We start from the raw sequence: 23,937 nt of genomic DNA, 5'->3' as shown, positions 1-23,937 counted from the left end.
CACAGAGGAAAAGCATACGGCAGTTGTCCTTTGGCCAGACCCTCATGAGAGCATTGATACTCAAAGACTTCGGATCTCTCCTGCGACTGAAGAATCAAGGAACATACGCATTGTGAGAAGTTGCCAGCAGTCTGGAAATGAAGACCCAGCGATCCACTATCAGTTGAAATGCCTTGTCCTACAATACCCATTCTCCTGAGTCCAGACTCTTCCTGCTGAGAAAGTCTGCTCTTACATTGTCTTTTCCTGAAATGTGAGCTCACTCAAAGATGCACTTCTGCCCATTCCATAAGATGATCTATGTCTTGAGACACTTGCTGGCTCTTGGTTCCTCCCTGCCGACTGATGTAAGCCATAGTTGTTGCATTATCTGATATTACTCAGAGCGCTTGACCCTGCAACCTGCTACAGAACTGCAAGCACACCAACCGGACTGCCCGGGCTTCCAGTCGATTGATGTTCTAGAGAGACTCTTCTCTATTACAGTGTGCTTGTGCCATTAGTTCCTGACAATGAGCTCCCCAACCCTCGCATTTGTCATGAGTATCAACCAGTTTGGCAATGTCAGGGAAACTCCCTTTCTCAGATCCGCTTGCAACCACCACTGGATGAGAGAGCAGACTACTATTGGCAGGTGGAGCCAAATCAAATAGTCCTGAGACTGTGTGTTCCAATGAGACAACAGGGAGCGCTGAAGAACACACATATGCACCTCTTTTCACCTCTTTTCAGCCTTGCAAGTGGTGCCCAGGGCACCACTTGCAAGGCTGCAGCCATCAGAACAGAGTACCTATTCATAGGACCACATTGTTGGGCGTATAGTGTTCACCAAGAGATGCACCTGTGTCATCAACTTCTGAATATGAGCTTGTGGCAGGAAAACTTTGCCCAGTTACTCTGATGACTGAGATTGCTGAAGACTGCTCTAGGCTAGGTTCACCACCCAACCGAGCTCTTGCAAAAGGGAGATCATCTTGCAGGTCACCAGGCAGCTCTCTTCCAGAGAATTGATCCGAATCAGCCAGTTGTCCAAATACGAGTGTACTAGAATCTCATCCTCTCTCAACTCCGCCATCCCTACTACCATAACCTTGAAAAAAGATCTGGGAGCGGAAGCCAGACAAAGGCAGCACCCGAAACTGATAATGGCTCCCCAACACCACGGAATGCAGGAAACATCGGTGCTCCAATCGGATGGGAATATGAAGGTACGCCTCGGATAGATCCAAGGAGGTCCGAAATTCCCCCGACTACACAAAAAAACCCCAAAAAACAAAACAACAACAAAAACTTTATTGAGAGTTTGATCAGACCCCGGTAGGCCACTACCAGACTTATAGTTAATTCACTAACACATTTAAAGGACGTTAGACACATTCCTACTCCAATAGCAACTTAAAACGTAACTAGGAACTGATCAAAATTGAAATGAAGGCAGCAGTCCAGCAGCAAGAGGGGGGCTTCCCAGTCTTTTGCATCGAGTGTCACATGTATGATTTTTTACCCACCGGTGAGAAGTTATACATGTGCATGCGATGCAAAGAGCTCCTGGCTCTCAGAGAACGAGTCCGATCTCTGGAGGCTAGAGTGGCAAACTTGGAGGAGCTGAGGCAGACAGAGAGGTATATAGATGAGACCTTCAGGGACATAGTAGCCAAGTCCCAACTTCAGACTGGCAGCCCTGGTGCTGCCTTGGAGGAAGAAAGTCTCATGATTGGAGAGCATCAACCGGGTGCAGCAGGAAAGGATCCTGTAGCAAGGACCTGCTCTCCAGGCGATTTATTTATTTATTTATTGATAGACTTTTCTTTGCCGACATTCGTGAGGCACATCATACCAGCTTACATTGAACTGAAAGGAGGAAAATACAATGAACAGAATAACATGTCATAGTTAAACGCAAATGGTGTAGGATATAAGTATCGTAAAAACATTCAGAGATTATATATAATAACAAAAGAACTAAATAGCTATGGAGGAAAAGGTAGAGAGAAAGAAAGAGAAACTATGTACAAACTAAGAAATCTGATGCATTGTCCTTTCGTACTGAGGATATCTCCCCAAGGCCTACTGCCCAGGAGGGAAGGGTTAGGTCGGCCGTCATAGTTGGTGATTCGATTATTAGGAATGTAGATAGTTGGGTGGCTGGTGGGCGTGAGGATCGCCTGGTAACATGCCTACCTGGTGCGAAGGTGGCGGACCTCACGCGTCACCTAGATAGGATTTTAGATAGTGCTGGGGAGGAGCCGGCTGTCGTGGTACATGTGGGCACCAACGACATAGGAAAATGTGGGAGGGAGGTTCTGGAAGCCAAATTTAGGCGCTTAGGTAGAAAGCTTAAATCCAGAACCTCCAGGGTAGCATTCTCTGAAATGCTCCCTGTTCCACTCGCAGGTCACCAGAGGCAGGCAGAGCTCCGGAGTCTCACTGCGTGGATGAGACGATGGTGCAAGGAAGAGGGATTCAGTTTTGTTAGGAACTGGGGAACCTTTTGGGGAAGGGGGAGTCTCTTCTGAAGGGATGGGCTCCACCTTAACCAGGGTGGAACCAGACTGCTGGCGCTAACCTTTAAAAAGAAGGTAGAGCAGCTTTTAAACTAGAACAAAGGGGAAAGCCGACAGTCGCTCAGCAGCGCATGGTTCGGAGAGAGGTATCTTCAAAGGATACTAATGATGCATTAGAATTAGGGCATCCTGACAGTGAGGTTCCAATAATAATAAAAGTAGTCCAAGTACCTGTAACTAAAAACTCACCTGAGCTAAAAAATTCTAACTTATCCCTATCAACTAAAAAGCAGAATGAAAATACAAACAAAAAACAAACTTTGAAATGTTTGTATGCTAATGCCAGAAGTCTAAGAAGTAAGATGGGAGAATTAGAATGTATAGCAGTGAATGATGACATAGACTTAATTGGCATCTCAGAAACATGGTGGAAGGAGGATAACCAATGGGACAGTGCTATACTGGGGTACAAATTATATCTCAATGACAGAGAGGTGCACCCGGGAGGCGGTGTGGCGCTTTATGTCCGGGATGGCATAGAGTCTAACAGGATAAACATCCTGCATGAGACAAAATGCAAAATTGAATCTTTATGGGTAGAAATCCCTTGTGTGTCGGGGAAGACTATAGTGATAGGAGTATACTACCGTCCACCTGGTCAAGATGGTGAGACGGACAGTGAAATGCTAAGAGAAATTAGGGAAGCTAACCAAATTGGTAGTGTGGTAATAATGGGAGACTTCAATTACCTCAAAGGACCAAGGTGCAGGAACAAATCTTCAGTCCCACCAAACTTCAAAAGATTAATATTTATTGAGTGTAAATAGTGAAAAGCGGCAACTCCACACGTCAAAAAAATTCACTTATAACAGTCCCCCGACACTGTCCCGTGTTTCGCGGTGGCTGCATCGGGAGGGACCATGGGTATTCAATAAGTTCTGTAAAGAGAGAGTACAATATGGTGGAGCATATAACAAAAGGGGCTACATAGCTTAGAACATACTTAAAGGTACATACCATTCAAAGCTGTCACGGAGCGCGAACGCCCTCATCAGTGTCAACCATTTAAAGCGGGGATTTGGCGCCAAATCACATTCCATCGCGAGAATCCGGAGCCAGTCCAGAGGAACCGGAACCAATCACATCGAGATACACATCACTCAAACAAGTACCATTCAGTCTCTCTGTTTAGACCTCTCGGACTCACAGTATCTAACATGTATATCCACCTCTGCTCTCTCTTCCCCAGCACCTCAGCAAAGTCACCCCCTCGTAATGGAGGGATGACCACCTCAAGTACAGAGAAATAAAGATCAGAGATGGAATGCTCACACTGGGCCCAATGGGCCACCAAGGGTTCATCCAGTCTAGAATGACGTATATTAGAACAATGTTCCGTCATCCTCGTTTATCCCATTCTTTTCGTCTTACCCACATATAGAAGGGGGCATGGGCATTGCACAATGTATATCACACCTTTCGTGGTGCAATCAGAGGTAGATCGTAAACTGAATACCCGACCGGTATTTGGATGTTTAAAAAAGGTGGTCTGACCCGTGTGATTACACATGGTGCAATGTCCACAAGGATTATGCACCCCTTCCCCGGTGGACTCTCTCACCCGATCCGAGAAATTAGCATGAACTAATTGGTGACGGAGATTCCTTCCCCTTCGAAAAGTGAACCGGAGAGGACCCTGAAAAATACTCGACAAAGATAGTGCATGCCAATGTCTCTGAATCATCTTAGAAATCGATTTTCCCACTATTGAAAAAGGTAAAATGCAATTATAAGCCACCTCTTCAGACTCCCCGAAGGAAGAAATAGTCACTCTCGGTGAGAATAAAGGGCACGTTTAAATGCTTTTTTGACTATTCTGGCTGGGTAACCTCTCTGTAGAAATCTAGTAGTCATGTATTGTGATTGAATCAGAAACTCCGAACGGGAGGTGCACAATCTTCGCAATCTTAAAAATTGTCCCGTGGGGATGTTATCACGCAATGCCTTAGGATGACAACTAGTATAGGCTAATAAGGTGTTCCGGTCGGTATCTTTCCGAAAAAGAGTGGTAACAAATTGATCATTTTTTACGGAAACAAGAATATCTAAAAAAGCTATTTCAGATGGATGGACACAAAAATTAAACTGTAAGTGAGTATTCTGAGAGTTTAACCAATCGATGAACATGTATAGTTGTACATCAGTGCCCAACCATATCAAAAATACGTCGTCTATGAAACGGAGCCACAGATGTATAAAGGGATACCATGCGGAAGGATAAACCAGTGTTGTTTCAAAATAGTCCATGTACAGGCAAGCAAGACTTGTACAGGGTCATCGAGACAGTTTTAAACTCCCGTCCACTACCTCGTCGTGTGCCCATGTCTTTTTTGTTACAGCTTTCGGAGATGGCTTTGACAAAAAATTATTTTCCTTTTGATAACGTTTATTATCAACAGATTAAGGGCACAGCAATGGGGGCTACGATGGCCCCCAGTCTTACTTGCCTGTACATGGACTATTTTGAAACAACACTGGTTTATCCTTCCGCATGGTATCCCTTTATAGATCTGTGGCTCCGTTTCATAGACGACGTATTTTTGATATGGTTGGGCACTGATGTACAACTATACATGTTCATCGATTGGTTAAACTCTCAGATGTACACTTACAGTTTAATTTTTGTGTCCATCCATCTGAAATAGCTTTTTTAGATATTCTTGTTTCCGTAAAAAATGATCAATTTGTTACCACTCTTTTTCGGAAAGATACCGACCGCTTTAAATGGTTGACACTGATGAGGGCGTTCGCGCTTCGTGACAGCTTTGAATGGTATGTACCTTTAAGTATGTTCTAAGCTATGTAGCCCCTTTTGTTATATGCTCCACCATATTGTACTCTCTCTTTACAGAACTTATTGAATACCCATGGTCCCTCCCGATGCAGCCACCGCGAAACACGGGACCGTGTCGGGGGACTGTTATAAGTGAATTTTTTTGACGTGTGGAGCTGCCGCTTTTCACTATTTACACTCAATAAATATTAATCTTTTGAAGTTTGGTGGGACTGAAGATTTGTTCCTGCACCTTGGTCCTTTGAGGTCTTGCTTATGTGCAAGGGTTGCTTCGTGATTATTTTAGACTTCAATTACCCCAATATTGACTGGGTAAATGTATCATCGGGACACGCTAGAGAGATAACATTCCTGGATGGAATAAATGATAGCTTTATGGAGCAATTGGTTCAGGAACTGACGAGAGAGGGAGCAATTTTAGATCTAATTCTCAGTGGAGCACAGGACTTGGTGAGAGAGGTAATGGTAGTGGGGCTGCTTGGCAATAGTGATCATAATATGGTCAAATTTGAATTAATGACTGGAAGAGGAACAGTATGCAAATCCACGGCTCTCGTGCTAAACTTTCAAAAGGGAAATTTTGATAAAATGAGAAAAATTGTTAGAAAAAAACTGAAAGGAGCAGCTACAAAAGTAAAAAATGTGCAAGAGGCGTGGTCATTGTTAAAAAAATACCGTTCTAGAAGCACAGTCCAGATGTATTCCACACATTAAGAAAGGTGGAAAGAAGGCAAAACGATTACTGGCATGGTTAAAAGGGGAGGGGAGCCAAAAGATCTTCATTCAAACATTTGAAGAAGGATCCAACAGAAGAAAATAGGATAATACATAAACATCCTTCTTGGGCACAATAAAATAAATGGAATATCGACCAATATTTTCTTGAGACGTGGATACTGGAACTACAGCCTCCTCAGACTGAGGAGTCTTGACAGTATATATTCCACTGCCTGCTTCTTCTGTGGGGAATGGCAGGGAGAGACAATGAGCATGTCCCGAGGAACACAGAGAAACTCCAAACAAAAAAGCAAACAGAATGTTGGGAATACTGTGTACAATTCTGGTCGCCGCATCTCAAAAAAGATATAATTGCGATGGAGAAAGTACAGAGAAGGGCTACCAAAATGATAAGGGGAATGGAACAACTTCCCTACGAGGAAAGACTAAAGAGGTTAGGACTTTTCAGCTTGGAGAAGAGACGACTGAGGGGGGATATGATAGAGGTGTTTAAAATCATGAGAGGTCTAGAACAGGTAGATGTGAATCGGTTATTTACTCTTTTGGATAGTAGAAAGACTAGGGGGCACTCCATGAAGTTAGCATGGGGCACATTTAAAACTAATCGGAGAAAGTTCTTTTTTACTCAACGCACAATTAAACTCTGGAATTTGTTACCAGAGGATGTGGTCAGTGCAGTTAGTATAGCTGTGTTTAAAAAAGGATTGGATAAGCTCTTGGAGGAGAAGTCCATTACCTGCTATTAAGTTCACTTAGAGAATAGCCACTGACATTAGCAATGGTAACATGGAATAGACTTAGTTTTTGGGTACTTGCCAGGTTCTTATGGCCTGGATTGGCCACTGTTGGAAACAGGATGCTGGGCTTGATGGATCTTGGTCTGACCCAGTATGGCATTTTCTTATGTTCTTATGTTCCAGCACATATCTTTCTTGTATCACCTCCAGGATCCACTGATCGGATGTGATCTTGACCCACCTCTGATAAAAGAGAGAGATGTGCCCCCTTATCTCCTGTTCCCAGGTGTGGGTCAGCAAACCTTCATTGGGAGACTCGGGAGGTTCCACTACCCGAGCCTGCACCTCACTTGGGCTGTCTGAGACGAAAGGATGAGACCTGCCAAAAGGCCAAATCCTCTGAAATGTCATCCCTCTATAGGATCGAAACTGCTTGGAACCCCTGAGACGATCCCTTATACCAAAGGGGCATGACAACTGCTTCTTCTCCTTTGGCAACCAAGGAACCGGGGATTCGCCCCACTTACTGGCCAGTTTCTCTAACTCACTCCCAAACAAGAGTGAGCCTTTAAAAGGCAGTTTCTTAAGATTAGCTTTGGAGGTTGCACTGGCCGACCAATTTCACAGCCATAACTGACACCTGGCTCCTATTACTAAAGCCATTCCTCTGGCCGAAGTACAGACCAAATCGCAGCCCGCATCTGCTAAAAAGGCAGAGGCAGGTTCTATAACTGCCCTGGGATTCACTCCAGAGTCATCAACCTGCTGGGAGAAAAGCAAACAAGAGCGGCCTCCAAGGAACAACAGGATGCTATCTGCAATGTCATTGCCACTGCTTCAAATGCTTGCTTAAGGATGGCCTCAATCCTCCTATCCTGCACAACCTTCAAGGTCGCTCCTCCCTCCACTAGGATAGTCATCAGTTTAGAGACGGCACAGACAAGCGCATCCACTTTCTGAAAACATAGATGCTCTCTCACCACTGGATCCAGGGGATTCAGGCCTTCCAATGTCCGACCCCCTTTAAAATTTGCCTCCAGGGCATCCTACTCAAGATCAATCAATTCTTGAATGGCCTCCATAACAGGGAAAAAACAAGAGGCTTTATGCAAAGAAACCAAAATGGGATTTTTCTTTGGCTCAGACATGGACTCTGCCCCAGATACTCCTAGTATTTTTAATGTCTGGGAAATCAAGACTGGCAGTTAGTCTCTATCGGGCTGATTCAGTAAAGTCCGCTTAAAGTTCAGCATTCGCCCGCTCTCCCGGCGCACACGCACAGGCCACTCTCCTGTGTGCGCGATTCAGTATGCTAATTAGGCCCGGCAGTAAAACCAGGTAAAAGGAGGCGCTAGGGACACTAGCGCGTCCCTAGCGCCTCCTTTTGGACCGGAGCGGCGGCTGTCAGCGGGTTTGACAGCCGACGCTCAATTTTGCTGGCGTCAGTTCTCGAGCCCGCTGACAGCCACAGGCTCGGAAACCGGACGCCGGCAAAATTGAGCATCTGGTTTTCGACCCGACAGCCAAGGGCCGACTTCAATTTTTTTTTTTTTTACTTTTGGAAAGTTTCGGGACCTCCGACTTAATATCGCCATGATATTAAGTCAGAGGGTGCACAGAAAAGCAGTTTTTACTGCTTTTCTGTGCATTTTCCCAGTGTCCGAAGAAATTAGCACCTACCTTTGTGCGGCTTGGCTGCACATTTTGTTTTCTGAATCGCGCTGGAATATCTAATAGGGCCCTCAACATGCATTTGCATGTTGAGGGCGCTATTAGGTTCGGGGGATTGGATGCGCGTTTTCGGCCCCTTACTGAATAAGGGGTAAGGGAAAACACGCGTCCAATGGCGGGTTAACAGTGCGCTCCGTCTGAGCACACTGTACTGTATCGGCCCGTATGAAAGTCCTATACGATTCCAGTCCCTGAGGAATTTCCCCATTCTTCAGAAAGTCAGGATCTGCCTTACCATCAGTGCCATCTGGATTCTTGTCGGGAATACCTACAACTAATAGAGGTTTACTTCGGCACTTAAGCCTGAGGATCTAACCTGACAGGATTGGACAGGGCTGAGAACTGCGCCTGAAGAAAGGATTGCAATCTTTGAAAAAATTCTACCCAAAAAAAGGCAGAAGGATCCATGCCAAAACCAGAAGGCACTTGAGTGGCGCCCACTGAGCTGTCGTCCCCTGCTGAGGAACCAGTTAAGGGAGTTCCAAGGTCAGGCATCCCTCCTGACATGTCCTTAAGCAGGCCATCATCAGGCTGGGAAAAACCAGGCTTAGTAAAATCAGAGGAAGATCATTCTCCCTGAGCCTCTAAGCAGCTCTGGCACAAGTTAGAAGGCACTCCAGGATGAGATACCTGAATATGCAGGCAGCACAGAGGAAAAGGTGCTTAGGTTTCTTAGCCACTGGCACCATTAGTACGCTTAACTAGCAACTGAAGATGTGCGTCCAGCCAAGTTCACGAAAAAAAAATTTAGGGGCACAAAATTAAGGCATCCTAAGTGTTATGTGCCACAAAACTATGTGCCCTGTCACCACACCAAACCTGGGCACACAACAGATATGTGCCAGAATGTGCACACATACAATACTCCCAAAAGAAACTGGGTGCAGAATTCGGATGGATGGCAGGATGCACTTGCGTGTGCCGACGGTCCTGTAGAGGGCAGCTAAACGCAAGAAAAAAGCGTGCAAAAATGCTGCTGCAGCCTACCACATGGTGCACAGAAAGAAGTCTAACAGCAGGGCCTAGCCCAAACGGTCTGCTCAACACACCAGGCTGCCCAGTTCCCTTAACCCCCATGAGAGCGGGGACGAATGTTGGAACAGCACGCCAAGCACGAAGACCCGAGGAAGTCCTGACATTTTTTTTTGTTGTTGTTTAAAATTTACCTGAGCTCAGGTTTCCCAGCCAGGTACAGAGACGGTATCTGGCTGCGGGAAGAGAGGGCATATAATGACACCGCTGCAGTCGACTTCCTGCACCTGCTGCCTTTCAGCTGCTTAATTCAGCTAAGTCCACATTGGCTGAAGAAACCTCCAGATACCGCACTCTAAGTCTCTTGACATCCAAGGGGTGCAGGAGGCAATATTCCTCCTCATCCCTGATCTTATCCGGGACAGCAAGGAGATGGACTGATTTAAATGAAAGTCCGAGACCACTTTGGGAAAGATGGATGGAACAGTACACAGCTGTAATGCCCCTGGAGTCACCCAAAGGAACGGCTCTCGGCAAGACAAGGCCTGCAGCTCAGAAATTCAATGCACAGAACATATAGCCATCAGGAACACTGTCTTCAAAGTCAACAACAGCAAGGAAAGGCTATGCAGCAGTCAGAATGCAGGGCCTGCCAAAAAATCCAGCACCAAGTTAAGACTCCACAATGAAATCAGTAACCTCAAGGGAGGTTGAAGATACTTTACTCCTTCAAAAAATGGACTACATCAAGATGAGATAAGGAATCACCATTCACCAGGCCTCTGAAACAGGCAAGAGCCACAACCTGTACCTTCAAGGAATTAAAGGCCAATCCTTTATTCAACCCATCCTGCAAAAAATCCAGAACAAGTGAGATCTTAAATGAGGAAGAACACCATGCTTCTCACACCAGGTCTCAAAAACTCTCCAAACCTGCACATAAGCTAAGGAAGTGGAGAACTTGCGACCACAGAGTAAGGTGGCAATCACCGCAGAGGAATAACCATGCTTCGGCAAGCGAGCACTCTCAAGGGCCAAACTGTAAGACAGAACCAAGTCAGATCCTCGTGATACACAGGACCCTACTGTAACAGATCCATGTGCGGCAGAAGATGAAGGGGGGGGGGGGGGCTGTCTCCACCAAGAGTCTTCGCAAATTCATATATCACGGACGCCTGGGCCAATCTGACGCTACTAGGAGTACTAATTCCTTGTGACCTTCGATTTTGCGAATTATCCTGCCCAGTAATGGCCACGGAGGAAAGGCATAAAGCAATGTGTCTTACGGCTAGGCCTGTATGAGAGCATCTATGCCCAGGGGCCATGGATCTCTCCTGTGACTGTAGAATCGAAGAACTTTTGCATTGTGAGAAGTCGCCAGCAGGTCTATGAACGGAAGGCCCCATCGATCCACAATCAGCTGTAACGCCTCATCTGACAACATCCACTCTTCTGGGTCTAGACTCTCCCTGCTGAGAAAGTCTGCTTACGTTGTCTTTTCCTGCAATGTGAGAGGCCAAGATCATCTGTAGATGTCCTTCCACCCATTTCATAAGCTGGTCTATTTCCTGTGACATCTGCTGGCTCTTGGTTCCTCCCTGGTGACTGATGTAGGCCACCATCGTCGTGTTGTCTGACATCATGTGGACTGCTTAACGCAGAAGCCTGTGGCTGAACTGCAAGCATACCAACTGGACTGCCTGGGCTTCCAGGTGATTGATGTTCCAGCAGGACTTTTTGGCATTCCAATGCCCTTGGGCCGTCAGCTCCTGACAGTAAGCCCTCTAACCCTGGAAACTCGCATCTGTCAAGAGTAACAACCAGGTCGGAGAGGATGAGGAGACTCTCTTTCTCAGATGCACCTCCTGCAACCACCACTGGTGGTGAGAGTAGATTTCCATTGGCAAGTGGAGTCAAACCGAATAGCCCAGAGACTGTGGTTTCCAATGAAACAGTAGAGAGCGCTGAAGAGGTTGCATATGCGCCCTCACCCAAGGCACCACTTCCAGGGTTGCAGCCATCAAGCTGAGCCCCTGTAGATAGGACCAAACTGTTGGGCGTAGCTGTGACATCAACTTCTGAATCTGAACTTTCAATAGGACAACTTTGTCCTGCCTCGTGTCGAACTGAACCCCCAAATACTCCAAGGACTGAGATAGCTGAAGATTGCTATTGGATAGGTTCACCACCCAACTTGCAACAAGACAGCTCTCTTCCTGTGACTTGGCTCGAATCAGCCAGTCGTCCAAGTACAGATGGACAGGATCTCTTCTCAAGGCCGCTACTACTACCTCCATAACCTTGGAAAACGTTCTGGGGGCGGTGGCTAGACCAAAGGGCTGTGCCCAAAACTGTTAATGGCGCCCCAACACCGCAAAATGCAGAAAACGTTGGTGTTCCAAATGGATGAGAATATGAAGGTAGGCCTCAGACAGATCCAGGGAGGTCAGAAATTCCCCCGACTGCACTGCCATTATCACAGAGGATAAGGTTTCCATGTGAAAATGAGTCACCTTCAAATGACGGCTGACCCTTTTGGGATCCAGTATAGGACGAAAGAAACCCTCCTTCTTGGGCACAACAAAATAAATGGAATATCGCCCCATATGTTTTTGAGAAGTAGGTACAAGAACCACAGCCCTCAGCCTGAGGAGCCTTTGAAGCTTAAACTTTACTGCCTGCTTCTTCTGTGGAGAGTGGCAAGGGGAAACCATGAACTTGTCCCAAGGAATAATGCAAAATTCCAGTGAATATCCTTCTCATATCACCTCCAAGACCCACTGGTCTGATGTGATCTCAACTCATCTCTGATAAAAGAGAGAGAGGTGTCCCCCTATCTCTTGTTCCCAAAGGTGTATCAGCAAACCTTTTTTGGGAAAGTCTGCCATCCGAGCCTGCTCCTCTCCTGGGCTGTCTGGATCGAAAGGACGGAGACCTACCAAAAGGCTGAGTCCTCTGAAAGGTTGACCCTCTAAAGAGATGAAACTGTTTGGAACCCCAGAGATGATCCCTCATGCCAAAGGGGCGCTGCTTCTTATCCGTTGGCAACCAAGGAACCAAAAATTCACCCCACTTTCTGGCCAGTTTCTCCAACTTGCTCCCAAACAAGAGCAAGCCTTTAAAGGCATCTTGACAAGATTAGCTTTGGAGGCTGTGTCAGCTGACCAATTTCACAACCAGAGTTGTTGCCTGGCTCATATTACCGAAGCCACTCCTTTGGCCGAGGTATGGACCAAACTGTAGCCTGCATCTGCTAAAACGGCATCAGCGGGCTTTGTAACCACTCTGGAATTCCCTCCAGAATCATCAACCTCCTGAGAGAGAAGCAGACAAAATCGTGCCACTAGGGTGCAACAGGACGCGATCTGTAAAGTCATCACCACTGCCTCAAAGGCTTGCTTAAGGATAGCCTCAATTTTCATATCATCTTCAAGGCCACTCCTCCCTCCATGGGGATAGTTATCTGCTTAGAGATGGCACATGCCCGTTCATCCACTTTGGGAAAACACAAACGCTCTCTCACAGCCTGATCCTTCTAATGTCCGACCCCCTTTAAAATGTGCCTCTGGGGCCCCCATTCAAAATCAATCAATTCTTGAATGGCATCCATCACAGGGAAAAAACAAGAGGCTTTATGCAATTAAACCAAAATGGGATTCTTTTTCAACTCTGACATGGCATCTGAACCAGGAATACCCAGGTGTTTCAAAGTCTGGGAAATCAGGGCCGCAGTTGATCTCTATGGAAGAACCACAACATGGTTCCAGTCCTGGAGGAATTTCCCCATCTTCCAGGGAATCAGGACCTACCTCATCATCAGTGCCATCCAGGTTCCTGTCAGGAATACCCACAGGGAGCAGAGGCGAGCTCCGGCACTTTACCATAGTACTGGAAGAGAGATGAGCCACTGGCTGAGGATCCGATCTGACAGGATTGGGTGAAGAAGAGGACTGCGCCTGAAGGAAAGCTTGTAAGCCTTGAAAAAATTCTACCCAAGAAAAAGCAGCCGGATTCATACCAAGCCCAGAAGGAACTGGAGCAGGGTCCACAGAACTGCCCTCTCCTGCGGAAGAGCCAGTCAATGGACAACCAAGGTCTGCGTCCCTCCAGCCAAAGCCGTAACCAGCCCATCATCAGAATGGGAGTGGCCAGACTTAGCAAAATCCAAGGAAGACAACTTCCCTGAGCGTCTGACACATGTTAGAAGACAGGACAGGCGGAGAAGCCCTAATATGACAGGCCACACAAAGAGAAAGGTGCTTAGGCTTCTTGTTTATCGGTGCCATTGTACCAGTAAACGTCCTTCTAAACAACTTGTGCTCAAAAATTTATGTGCACAAAAATTAAGTGCTGGAGAAGTAAGTGCGGCAAGGCACACGCACAACTTGACGCCAAGCTAAAGCGTTGAAAACAGTTCAAAAGTTGTGCGTGCAAAAGGCAAGCCCAAAACAGAGCGCACAATGCATGCGCAGAATCTGACGCACTGCGCACACAGATGGCCTGTAGAGGGCAGCAAAGCATGCACAGAAGCACACAAAAACGCCGCCGCAATCTACCAAATGGCATGCAAGCAAAAAGCCTAACTGCAGGGCCTGGCCCACTGGGGCTGCTCAACCCAAGCTGCCCAGTTCCCCAACCCCAAAAGAAGTGGGTACGCACATTAGGATGGCGATCCAAGAACGGAGACCAGAGGAAGTCCTAAAAACCCCTCTTTCTCTGAAGGTTAAACGTTCGCTTTTTTTTTTTTTAATTAAACCTTACCTGAGCTCAGCACTTACCGGCTGAGTACAGAGATGGTCTCCTGCTGTGGGGGAGAGGGAATCTGCCATCACCGCCATGCTCGGCCTCCTGCATCTGCTGCTTTTCAGCTGAACGAGCAGCTAAGTCCATGCCAGGAAACCCAGCTGCCGGACCAAGACACACCTCTGAGGGACCATGGAAATCACCCTCAGGAATTCTCAACTGGGGGAGGGACCTTTTGATATCACCGCAGGAGAGTGGGGCTTTCTTTTCCTTAAGTCAAATTTCAAATTCTCCTTCCAAAAAACTCAAAGCAATCCCCATAGGGAGACACATGTCCATCATCTGCTGGAGATGGAGAATACTGGCAGGCTGGGGTCACTGCAGGAGTATATATACTGTGACATCAGCTTGCTTCATCTCCATCTGCTGGCAGGGGAGCATAACCCACTGGTCCTGAGTCCATCTGTCTACAAGCTAGGGTTATACCAAATACCCTGAAAAGTTAAGCAGACCCTTCTACAGGGAGTCACTGGAGCTTAGACTCCCCCAGATCCTTGACCAGCTATCCCAGATCCTCTCCACTCAACAACCCCATTTAACTGAGACAATCCTTACAAATTCTTTCCTGCTGGATTATCTATCTCCATGTCCATTTACTTCACTGAGCCAAGGGGATGGGAGGGGGAAAGAATGGGAGACCCAGATCTGATCAGACCTTCTAAATATTTTAAGCACTGCAGGAAGTTTAGGAGGCTTGAGTGCTGAGGCCTAGTGTGGAGGACAGCTGGACAGAGACCTCAACCAAAGCACCTCCATATGTCCCTTTCTTCACCAAACTACTAGAAGCCCCAAGCCAGAGGTCATTTTTTTAAAATTAAAATTGGATTGTAAGGAAGAGACCCATAGAAACCCCCAGTTCCCCCTCTCCGTCAGTGGCCTATGTAAGACCCTGGATCATGAAACTTTGAAATGCAGCTTAATCCGGTCACAGAAAAAAATACAGAATGGCAGTGATTGCCAGTGGTATGTGGCCTGCTGCAACGGCGGGCCCTCTTGCCTGCTCTCACACATGGAAAAGGTGGAAACTGAAGATGTCAGCACCATAAATCAATTCGAATTAATGAAGCTGGTTACAGAACTCATGCAGCAGCCTCACACACACACACTCTGAAACATTGGCCCCACTCTAGCCTCTCTTTAAGAGCAGCGGGCCAATCAAAGGAGGAAGAAGTAAATGGCATAGGTAGCTAGGTGGCAGATCAGCTGAAATTCAAAACCATGGCCACAAAAAATCCACAAGGGGAAGGTCCAGCCAGGATCCGAGCTACCAAACAATGGAACCCCGCTTTCATGACTCACTCCCTTGAAGCTCTTGGCCCTGATTGCCTTTAGATGCAGCAGTCTCAAAACACAGTTTAAAGTGCTCTCCCATTTTTTTTTTAATACAAGCAGCGTTACTGCTATAGCCATAAAGAAAGAAAACATTCCTGGTCAAAACAGGAGGAAAAAAAGGCAGAGGGAGGCCTGAGAAGGAATACCCAGATTCCTGTCCCAAAAAGAGGGCACCTGAGCTCCAGCTGACCTCCCCTTGGTTCAACCAGATCCAAGGGTCACTTACCAGGACCCCATTCAAGGGAAAAGGAGTGGGGGGGGGGGGGGGGACGGACAACCTAAATACAGAAAACAAAAACCTATATCCAGTAAAGAGCTATTTGCTCCAAGGAAAATATTCCTGAGATAGCCTGCTACTCCCAAGCTCAACCAGATCCTGCAGGAAACCTGGGAGACAGATAACCTGACTTGCTCAATCTGGCTCAGAACCATGGAGCTTGGCTTCAGGAAAGCTCAAATAAAGAAATAGTAAAAACTGTTGCCCTAATAGCAAAGTTGAGAAACATTCCACCAGGAGAGGCCAAAGACCAAAGCCTAGGAGTTAGAAATCCTACTGCACCAGTAAAGAACTACTACCATTTGCTGGAGACAGAGAAGACAAGCTTTTGCCAACACTGCACCATCCAATATGCTAGTGATGATGTCACTGAAAAAGGTATGTCCTCTCTCTCCATCTGCCAGAAGGTGGTGTAAACCCATGTGTGGAATGGTGTAGCAGGATAAGAAAAGTTGAAACATTTGATGTCATTCCTATAATATGATAATTAAAATATCTTGAAGTATGGATGTTCTAAGAAAATATGATTAAACTATGTAGCAACTGAAAAATCAATAAAATGTTTTTTCTTCTTTTTTCTCTACCCATTGGATATCTTAAATAGCAAAATCTTACATTTATAAGACTACTACATAAAAATTACTTTTAATCACGCACATTTTCATACTTCTATCTTCCAGTTAGTTTTTTTTCTGTTGCTTTTTTCTTTTCCCCTCTCTCCCCTTTCCTGTGTTTCTATCATTTTACTCTATTTCACTTGTTCCCTATGTTTTTTCCTTCCTTTTGTTTTTCCTTCTGTCTCTCTCTATCCCACTATCTTTCCCTTCTTTTCCTTCTCAGCAGTATCTGTTTCAGTTTGAGGTTTTTCCTTCGATATTCTCCATTTTTCTGTGTCTATGTAGTTACTGCCACACTATAGCAAATGTGCATTTTATCAAATGCATATATGAAAATAATAATCAAGAATATCTTAATTTTGATTTGGATACTGCCCTTTCATACAAATGGGAACCCAGCATGCTTTATAGTCAAAGCAGTGGAGAAACATGTCTACAGCTAAAATGGATTGGAAGGTATGTCCCTAAATTTGAGTATCTAGTATGTATAATAGTTTGTTTATTTTGTTACTGCCTAGATGTGATGCTAGCGCGGGATACAAGTCTTTTAAAATAAAGAGAACAACATTAAGCAACTGCAGCTGTATGAGCATATGCCCAGGGAGATTAGAGACCATAGCAGAGCCATAATTAAAGATTGGGTTCAAGGACTTTTCTATCCTAACTCTTAGTTCTCTGTGCCAGCTCCACTTTTGGACATAGCACCCAACAAGTTATAGAGCGGAGAAGTCCTGTGTGTCCTTTGTTTGATGTCTGCTGCCAATTTTATAAACTGACCGTCACATAAAACTCCTTACCTTTCCATTTCAGTGCACCACAGTATGTCCTCTTTTTCATTCATAAAAACTGGGAAGTGCTGGTCCTTGCCCTGCTTGATTGAGTTAGACCTAGTGGTGATGGTTCGCACTTTGCTGAACTGAAAAATACAAGGAAACCATGTTGCATCAGCATTAACTCATAAAGGTGAATTTTAAAAGCTCTATGTATAACAAAGCTCTATGTATAACAAAGCCATGTGCATGGCTCGGGCCGGCACACGTTGCACGGATTTTAAGAAGCACCTGAGTACGTGTGTATAGCAAATGTTGCTTACCTGTAACAGGTATTCTCACAAGACAGCAGGATGTTAGTCCTCACATATGGGTGACATCACAGGATGGAGCCCAATCACGGAACACTTTTGTCAAAGTTTCTAGAACTTTGACTGGCACCTACTGGCATGCCCAGGATGGCACTAACCCTGCAACCAGAAGGGGTCCCCCTTCAGTCTTGTTTAAAAGCTATAGTAAGTGCCAAAAAACAAGAAAATGTAACAAACCTAACACTGTGGGGTGGCGGGTTTTGTTATGACTAACATCCTGCTGTCCTGTGAGAACACCTGTTACAGGTAAGCAACATTTGCTTTCTCACAGGACAAGCAGGATGGTAGTCCTCACATATGGATGAGTACCGAGCTGAGGATGTCCGAGAAATGCACCAAATGTACCTAAGACGTGCAACCGGCACAGCCACTGGGGTGGAATTTGGTAGAGGGCATCCTGAACCCTAACGGGCAGGCGGAAGGGTGTTGGTACAACAAGTTGCAAAAAGGTTGCGCAAGACAGACTGGCTGAAGATGGAATCTTGTCTTCCAGCCTTGTCCAAACAATAATGGGCTGTAAAGGTATGGAGAGAACTCCAGATAGCAGCCCTACAAATATCAGGAAGTGGCACCGAGCGTAGGTGCGCTACTGAAGTTGCCATGGCCCTGATAGAGTGTGCTTTAACACGGTCCTGACGTGGAATGCCTGCTTGCTGATAGCAAAAGGATATGCAGTCCGCTAACCAGGAGGAGAGAGTCTGCTTACCCACAGGATGCCCCAATCTGGTGGAATGGAAAGAAACAAACATTTGAGTGCTTTTCCTGTGGGCAGCTGTCCGGTCTAGATAGAATGCTAGAGCCTGTTTACAGTCAAGGGTATGCAGAGCCTGTTCTCCTGGATTAGAACGAGGCCTGGGAAAGAAGATGGGTAGTATAATGTATTGATTAATATGAAACTCCGATAGGCAAAAACTTAGGGTGAGTGCGGAGTATTACCCGGTCATGCAGAAGTTTAGTGTAGGATGGATAGGTATCTAGGGCCTGTAACTCACTAACTCTGCGAGCGGATGTGATTTCCGGAAGAAAAATCACTTTCCATGTGAGATATCGAAGATCGCAGGATTGGAGAGGCTCGAATGGCGGTTTCATGAGCCGACCCAAAACTAGATTGAGGTCCCAAGAAGGGGGCCGGAGGGCGCAGTGGAGGTTTGAGGTGGAGCAAGCCCTTCAAAAAGCATGTTACATGAGGTTGTACTGAAATAGGAACATCCCCAACACCTTTATGGAAGGCGGCTACCGCACTGACATGCATCCTGATGGAAGAAGTTTTTAGAACTGACTGATAAGTGCCAGAGATAGTCTAGAAACTTCGTGGTGGAACAGGTTAAAGGATCAAGTGACAGTGGGGAGCACCATGACTTAAACCTGTTCCATTTGTTAAAATAAGATTTTCTCGTGGAAGGCTTCCGTGAAACAATCATGTCACGGGAAACTGGCTCCGAAAAGTTGAGTGGCTGAAGAATTAGCCTTTCAACATCCAGGCAGTCAGGGACAAGGCCTGAAGATTGGGGTGGCGTAGGCACCCGTCGTTCTGAGTGATCAGAAGCGGGTCCTTCCCCAGGGGAATGTACCTGCGAATGGAGAGGTCCTGAAGAATCGGAAACCACACCTGGCATGGCCAGTGAGGGGCTATCAGGATCATGGTTCCCTTGTCGTGACGTAGCTTCACGAGAGTCTTCGAGAGAAGAGGAAGTGGAGGGAATGCATATAGGAGACCGGTGGCCCATGAGAGGGAGAATGCATCTCTTGGTTGTGAGTGCTGGCTGCGAGTGAGCGAGCAAAAGTTCTCTACTTTGCGGTTTTGAGGTGACACAAAGAGATCTATGTAAGGGTAACCCCAACATTGGAATATCGAGGTCGCTACCGTGGGGTTGAGAGACCACTCGTGCGGCTGAAAGGTGCAACTCAGATTGTCTGCCAACACATTGTCCACTCCCGGCAAGTAGGTGGCCCTGAGGTACATCGAGTGGGAAAGGGCCTCCGCCCATATCTGTGCCGCTTCCTGACACAGGAGGTAGGAGCCCATCCCTACCTGTTTGTTGATGTACCACATGGCCACCTGGTTGTCCGTCTGGATCAGGATGACCTGGTTGGAAAGGTGATCTTGAAACACCCTGAGAGCATATCTGATTGCTCGTAGCTCCAGGAAATTTATTTGGTGTTCGGCTTCCTCTGGAGACCAAGTCCCTTGCATTTGCAAATTGGCAACATGTGCTCCCCAGCAGAGGTTGGAAGCATCGGTGGTAAGGGTTATTTGAGGATTTTGAGTCTGGAAAGGTAGGCCTTGGAGGAGATTGTCTGATATTTCCACCAAGCCAGAGACTGACGAAGTGGGTCGGTAATGTGGACAATGGTTGATAGTGGATTGAGTCCATTGTGACCTTAGAATTCATTGCTTGACTCTCATGGCCAAGCGGGCCATTGGGGTAACATGCACCGAAGACGCCATGTGCCCCAGCAGGATGAGGAAATGGCATGCAGTTGAGCGTTGTTGCGACTGTAGCTGGTGTGCGAGAGAAGTGAGAGTGAGAGCTCGCTGTTGAGGCAGAAATGCCTTTGCTTTGAAGGTGTCCAAGTCTGACCCATGAATGACAAAGTTTGAGATGGGACTAAGCAGGATTTCGTGTAATTGATGAGAAATCCTAGAGAGATCAGAGTGTGTAAGGTAAGACGTAGGGACGACAGAGCAGCTTGCTGAGTGGGAGCCCTGATTAATCAATCATCAAGATAGGGGTAGACGTGAACACCTTGGGTCCTGAGGTATGCTGCCACTACTATGAAGCGTTTGGTGAAGACTCGTGGTGCAGATGCCAGGCCGAATGGGAGCACTCGGTACTGATAGTGCTTTGGGCCTACCAGGAATCTCAGAAATCTGCGATGAGAAGGAGTGATGGCTTTGTGGTTGTAAGCGTCCTGGAGGTCTAGAGAGCAGAGCCAGTCTCCTCTTTGCAGAAGAGGAAGGAGGGAACCCAAGGTTACCATCTTGAACTTTTCTCATTGGAGGTGCTTGTTGAGGACACGCAGGTCCAGAATTGGACGAACGCCGCCTGACTTTTTGGGGATTAGAAAGTACCGGGAATAGAATCCGAGGCCCTGTTGGGAGCAGGGCACTGGTTCGATTGCTCTGGATTGAAGGAGGGGGGAGACTTCCTGGTCCAGGAGTAGTGAATGGTCTGATGTTCCCCACTTCAGCCGAGGTGGGGAATCCGGTGGGATGGAGAGAAAGTTCAGGTGATAACCTTGAGAGATTATGGTAAGGACCCACTGGTCCGAGGTGATTGAGTGCCATATGTTATTGAAATGACACAATCGACCTCCCACTGGTACATGCGGCAGTGGAAACTGGCTGCTGCTCTCTATGCAGGAGTCAAAAACCGGAAGCAGGGCCCGGCTGAGGAGCTGCTTGTGGTTTTGGTTTATGAGGTTGTCAGGACTGGGCGTTTTGGAAAGGCTTCGTGGAGCGATTTCTAGACAGTGGTGGATAGGACTTCTTTTGACAGTAGAATGACTTTTTGGAGTCCTTCCTGAATGGTTGTTTGGCCGGATATTCAGAAGGCATCAGAGAGAGTTGGCAAAGAGTCTCATGATTATCTTGAGCTGTGCCACTGTTTGTTGGATCTGTTCACCAAACAGATTGTCCCCAATGCAAGACACATCGGACAATCTGTCCTGGACTTCAGGACGTAAGTCCGAAGACTTAAGCCAGGCCCATCTTCTTGTAGAAATAGCGGTTGCCGAAACCCTGGAAGCGGTGTCGAAGAAGTCATAAGAGGACCTTATTTCATGTATCCCCGCTTCAAAACCTTTGTGAACCAGGGTTTGTAGCTGTTCCTGGAATTGCTGAAGCAGGGACCCTATTGTACTGGGTCATATAAAGTTGGTAAGAGGCGATCCAAGAGATAAGCATTGATCCTTGGAAGACACGCCGACCAATGGCATCCAGGAATCTCTGCTCCTTGCCTGGAGGGAAGGAAGAATGGGGCTTTGAACGTCGTGCCTTCTTTCGGGCAGATTCAATAACCACGGATTGGTGATCCAATTGAGGTTTTTGGAACCCTGGAGCTGACTGGACCAAGAATGTGGTATCTGCTTTCCGGTTGACTGGTGCTACCGAACCAGGGTGTTCCCAATTCTTTTTGAGAAGATCCAAAAGAACTTGATGGATGGGGATGGAGGTGATTTCTTTGGGAGCATCCAGAAATTGTAACAGTTCCATCATCTGATGTCTATCGGCTTGCTCAATCTGTAATTGGAAGGGAACCAACTCAGACATTTCCTTCACAAAACTGATGAAGGTCAAGTCCTCTGGAGGAGAACGCTTCCTGCTTTCAGGAGGAGAGGGTGGTGATGGTAAATCATCTGTGCCTGGAGTCGAATCATCGGTCCAGGTGTCATAAGGATCAGCACCAGTCCCTCTAGGAACTTGAGAGGGACGGGACGAAGGTACTCCTGAAGGTCCCGGTCTAGGCTCCGAAGGCATCGAGGGAGTTACCGGAGGCACCGATGAAGGCATCGAGGGCTTCGATGGATGGATCGGTGGCACCGATGACAGCAATGGTATCGATGACGTCGATGATTGAGGCATTGGCAGGACCCCCGATGGAGGGAGACGGAACAGTGTTTCTCCTCCCGATGACAGAGGAAGAGGAGAGGGCACCGGAACCATTGGTGACCCCGGATCCATTGGCGGAAAAGCGGCTATAAGCGCTTCCATCCTCGAGAGCAGCGGTGCCAGTGCTGCCGGAATGGGATCGGTGGTCGGTTCCGCAATCGGCACTAGGTTCGGCATCGGAGGAACCTGGAATCTTTGCATCGCCTTGTTCTTGGCCTCCTGAACCATCCGGAGACCTGGAGCAATCAGCCCTGGTTCCGGAAGGGGAGAAAGAGGCAGAGGTGTAGCTGGAGGGACCACCATTAAAGGCGGAGTCGCGGCTCCCATTACCCGTCCCGGGTGAGGATTGCCTCGGTGACCCGGTCTCAGAAAGGATCAACGCCTTTTCTGGATGGGGTTTCTTCGATGGTGGCTTGGACAATGGCGTAGTCGATGATTTGCCTTCGTCGATGGTCTGAGGCTATTGGTGCCGATGCCGATGTTTCTCTCTACGATCCCCTCGGTCCTGAGGGGGAACAGAGGTAGTCGATGGCCGGGAAGTCGTCGACGCTGGACGGTCACCGGCCGGTGCACGATACTGGCACGACATGGATGGTGCCGGTTCGGACGATGTTGATGCTATGGACAGCATTGGAGTTTGAGACCGAAAGAGAAGTTCCATCTTCTCCATTCTGGCTTTGCGACCTTTTGGTGTCATTAAGACACATTTGGTGCAAGTGAGGACATCATGCTCACACCCTAGGCACATTACACAGACTTTATGGGGGTCTGTGATGGACATGGTGCGAGCGCAGTCAGGGCACAGACGGAACCCTGTCATGGCCTTTGAAAAAACTGAGCCATGGTGCGGTTGACGGCAGGTAGGCCACGAGGGCCGAACTCGACCGGAATCGGGTAAAAAACTTACTGGAGTACCGCAGAAGTAAAAATTCAAGAGGGGGACCTCATGGGGTATTAACCTTTGAAGTAATTCCATGAGGAAAATTCCTGTCAGGAATCTCTAAGAGCTCCTTAACCCGCGTGGCTACTGCTGTGCAGAAAAAAGAAGACTGAAGAGGGATCCCTGCTGGTTGCAGGGTTAGTGCCATCCTGGGCATGCCCAGTAGGTGCCAGTCAAAGTTCTAGAAACTTTGACAAAAGTGTTCTGTGATTGGGCTCCATCCTGTGATGTCACCCATATGTGAGGACTACCATCCTGCTTGTCCTGTGAGAATTCCCGTTATTCGCATAAATCAAAAAGTTAAAAAAGGGGTGGGGTTTGGGCATAGTCTGGGTGGAGTATGGCGAGACATGGGTGCTCTGGGAAGGTGACTTGAAATGTGCAAGCAAGTATTTATGCGCACAAGCGCGTGCCAATGTCCCCTACTGCTTAAATTTACCTCTTCTATGGATGGCGTGTAAGTTTTAAAAACAAAAATCAGGGCTAGTCAGTGGGGGTGAAGGGTTGGGGAAATAGGGTAAAAGGGAGAAAGATTAATTAGCGGGGGTTAGGAAGTTGGAAGCCTTTACCTGGGTGAACTGGGAATGAACTGGAGAAACTGGAAATTGCATCAATGCGCATATCGAATAAAATCCCCCGCTTATGTGGTAGAGCTGGCATTTGCATGCACAAGCACGTT

At 47.1% G+C, this 23,937-nt stretch overlaps 1 protein-coding gene across 2 annotated transcripts in view; it reads right to left on the bottom strand.

The window, feature by feature from the left end:
* Nucleotides 1-23,937, bottom strand: part of DNMT3A (DNA methyltransferase 3 alpha) — a 502,482-nt gene that overhangs the window by 46,672 nt on the left and 431,873 nt on the right. For both annotated transcript variants that reach the window (XM_029596281.1, XM_029596280.1), the window contains exon 17: nucleotides 17,363-17,481. In XM_029596281.1, the coding sequence (XP_029452141.1) occupies nucleotides 17,363-17,481 (119 nt within the window). The remainder of the gene's footprint in view (nucleotides 1-17,362; nucleotides 17,482-23,937) is intronic.

Source organism: Rhinatrema bivittatum, chromosome 3, assembly GCF_901001135.1.
Source record: "Rhinatrema bivittatum chromosome 3, aRhiBiv1.1, whole genome shotgun sequence".
Lineage (NCBI taxonomy): Eukaryota > Metazoa > Chordata > Amphibia > Gymnophiona > Rhinatrematidae > Rhinatrema > Rhinatrema bivittatum.
This window is presented reverse-complemented; position numbering and strand designations above follow the sequence as displayed.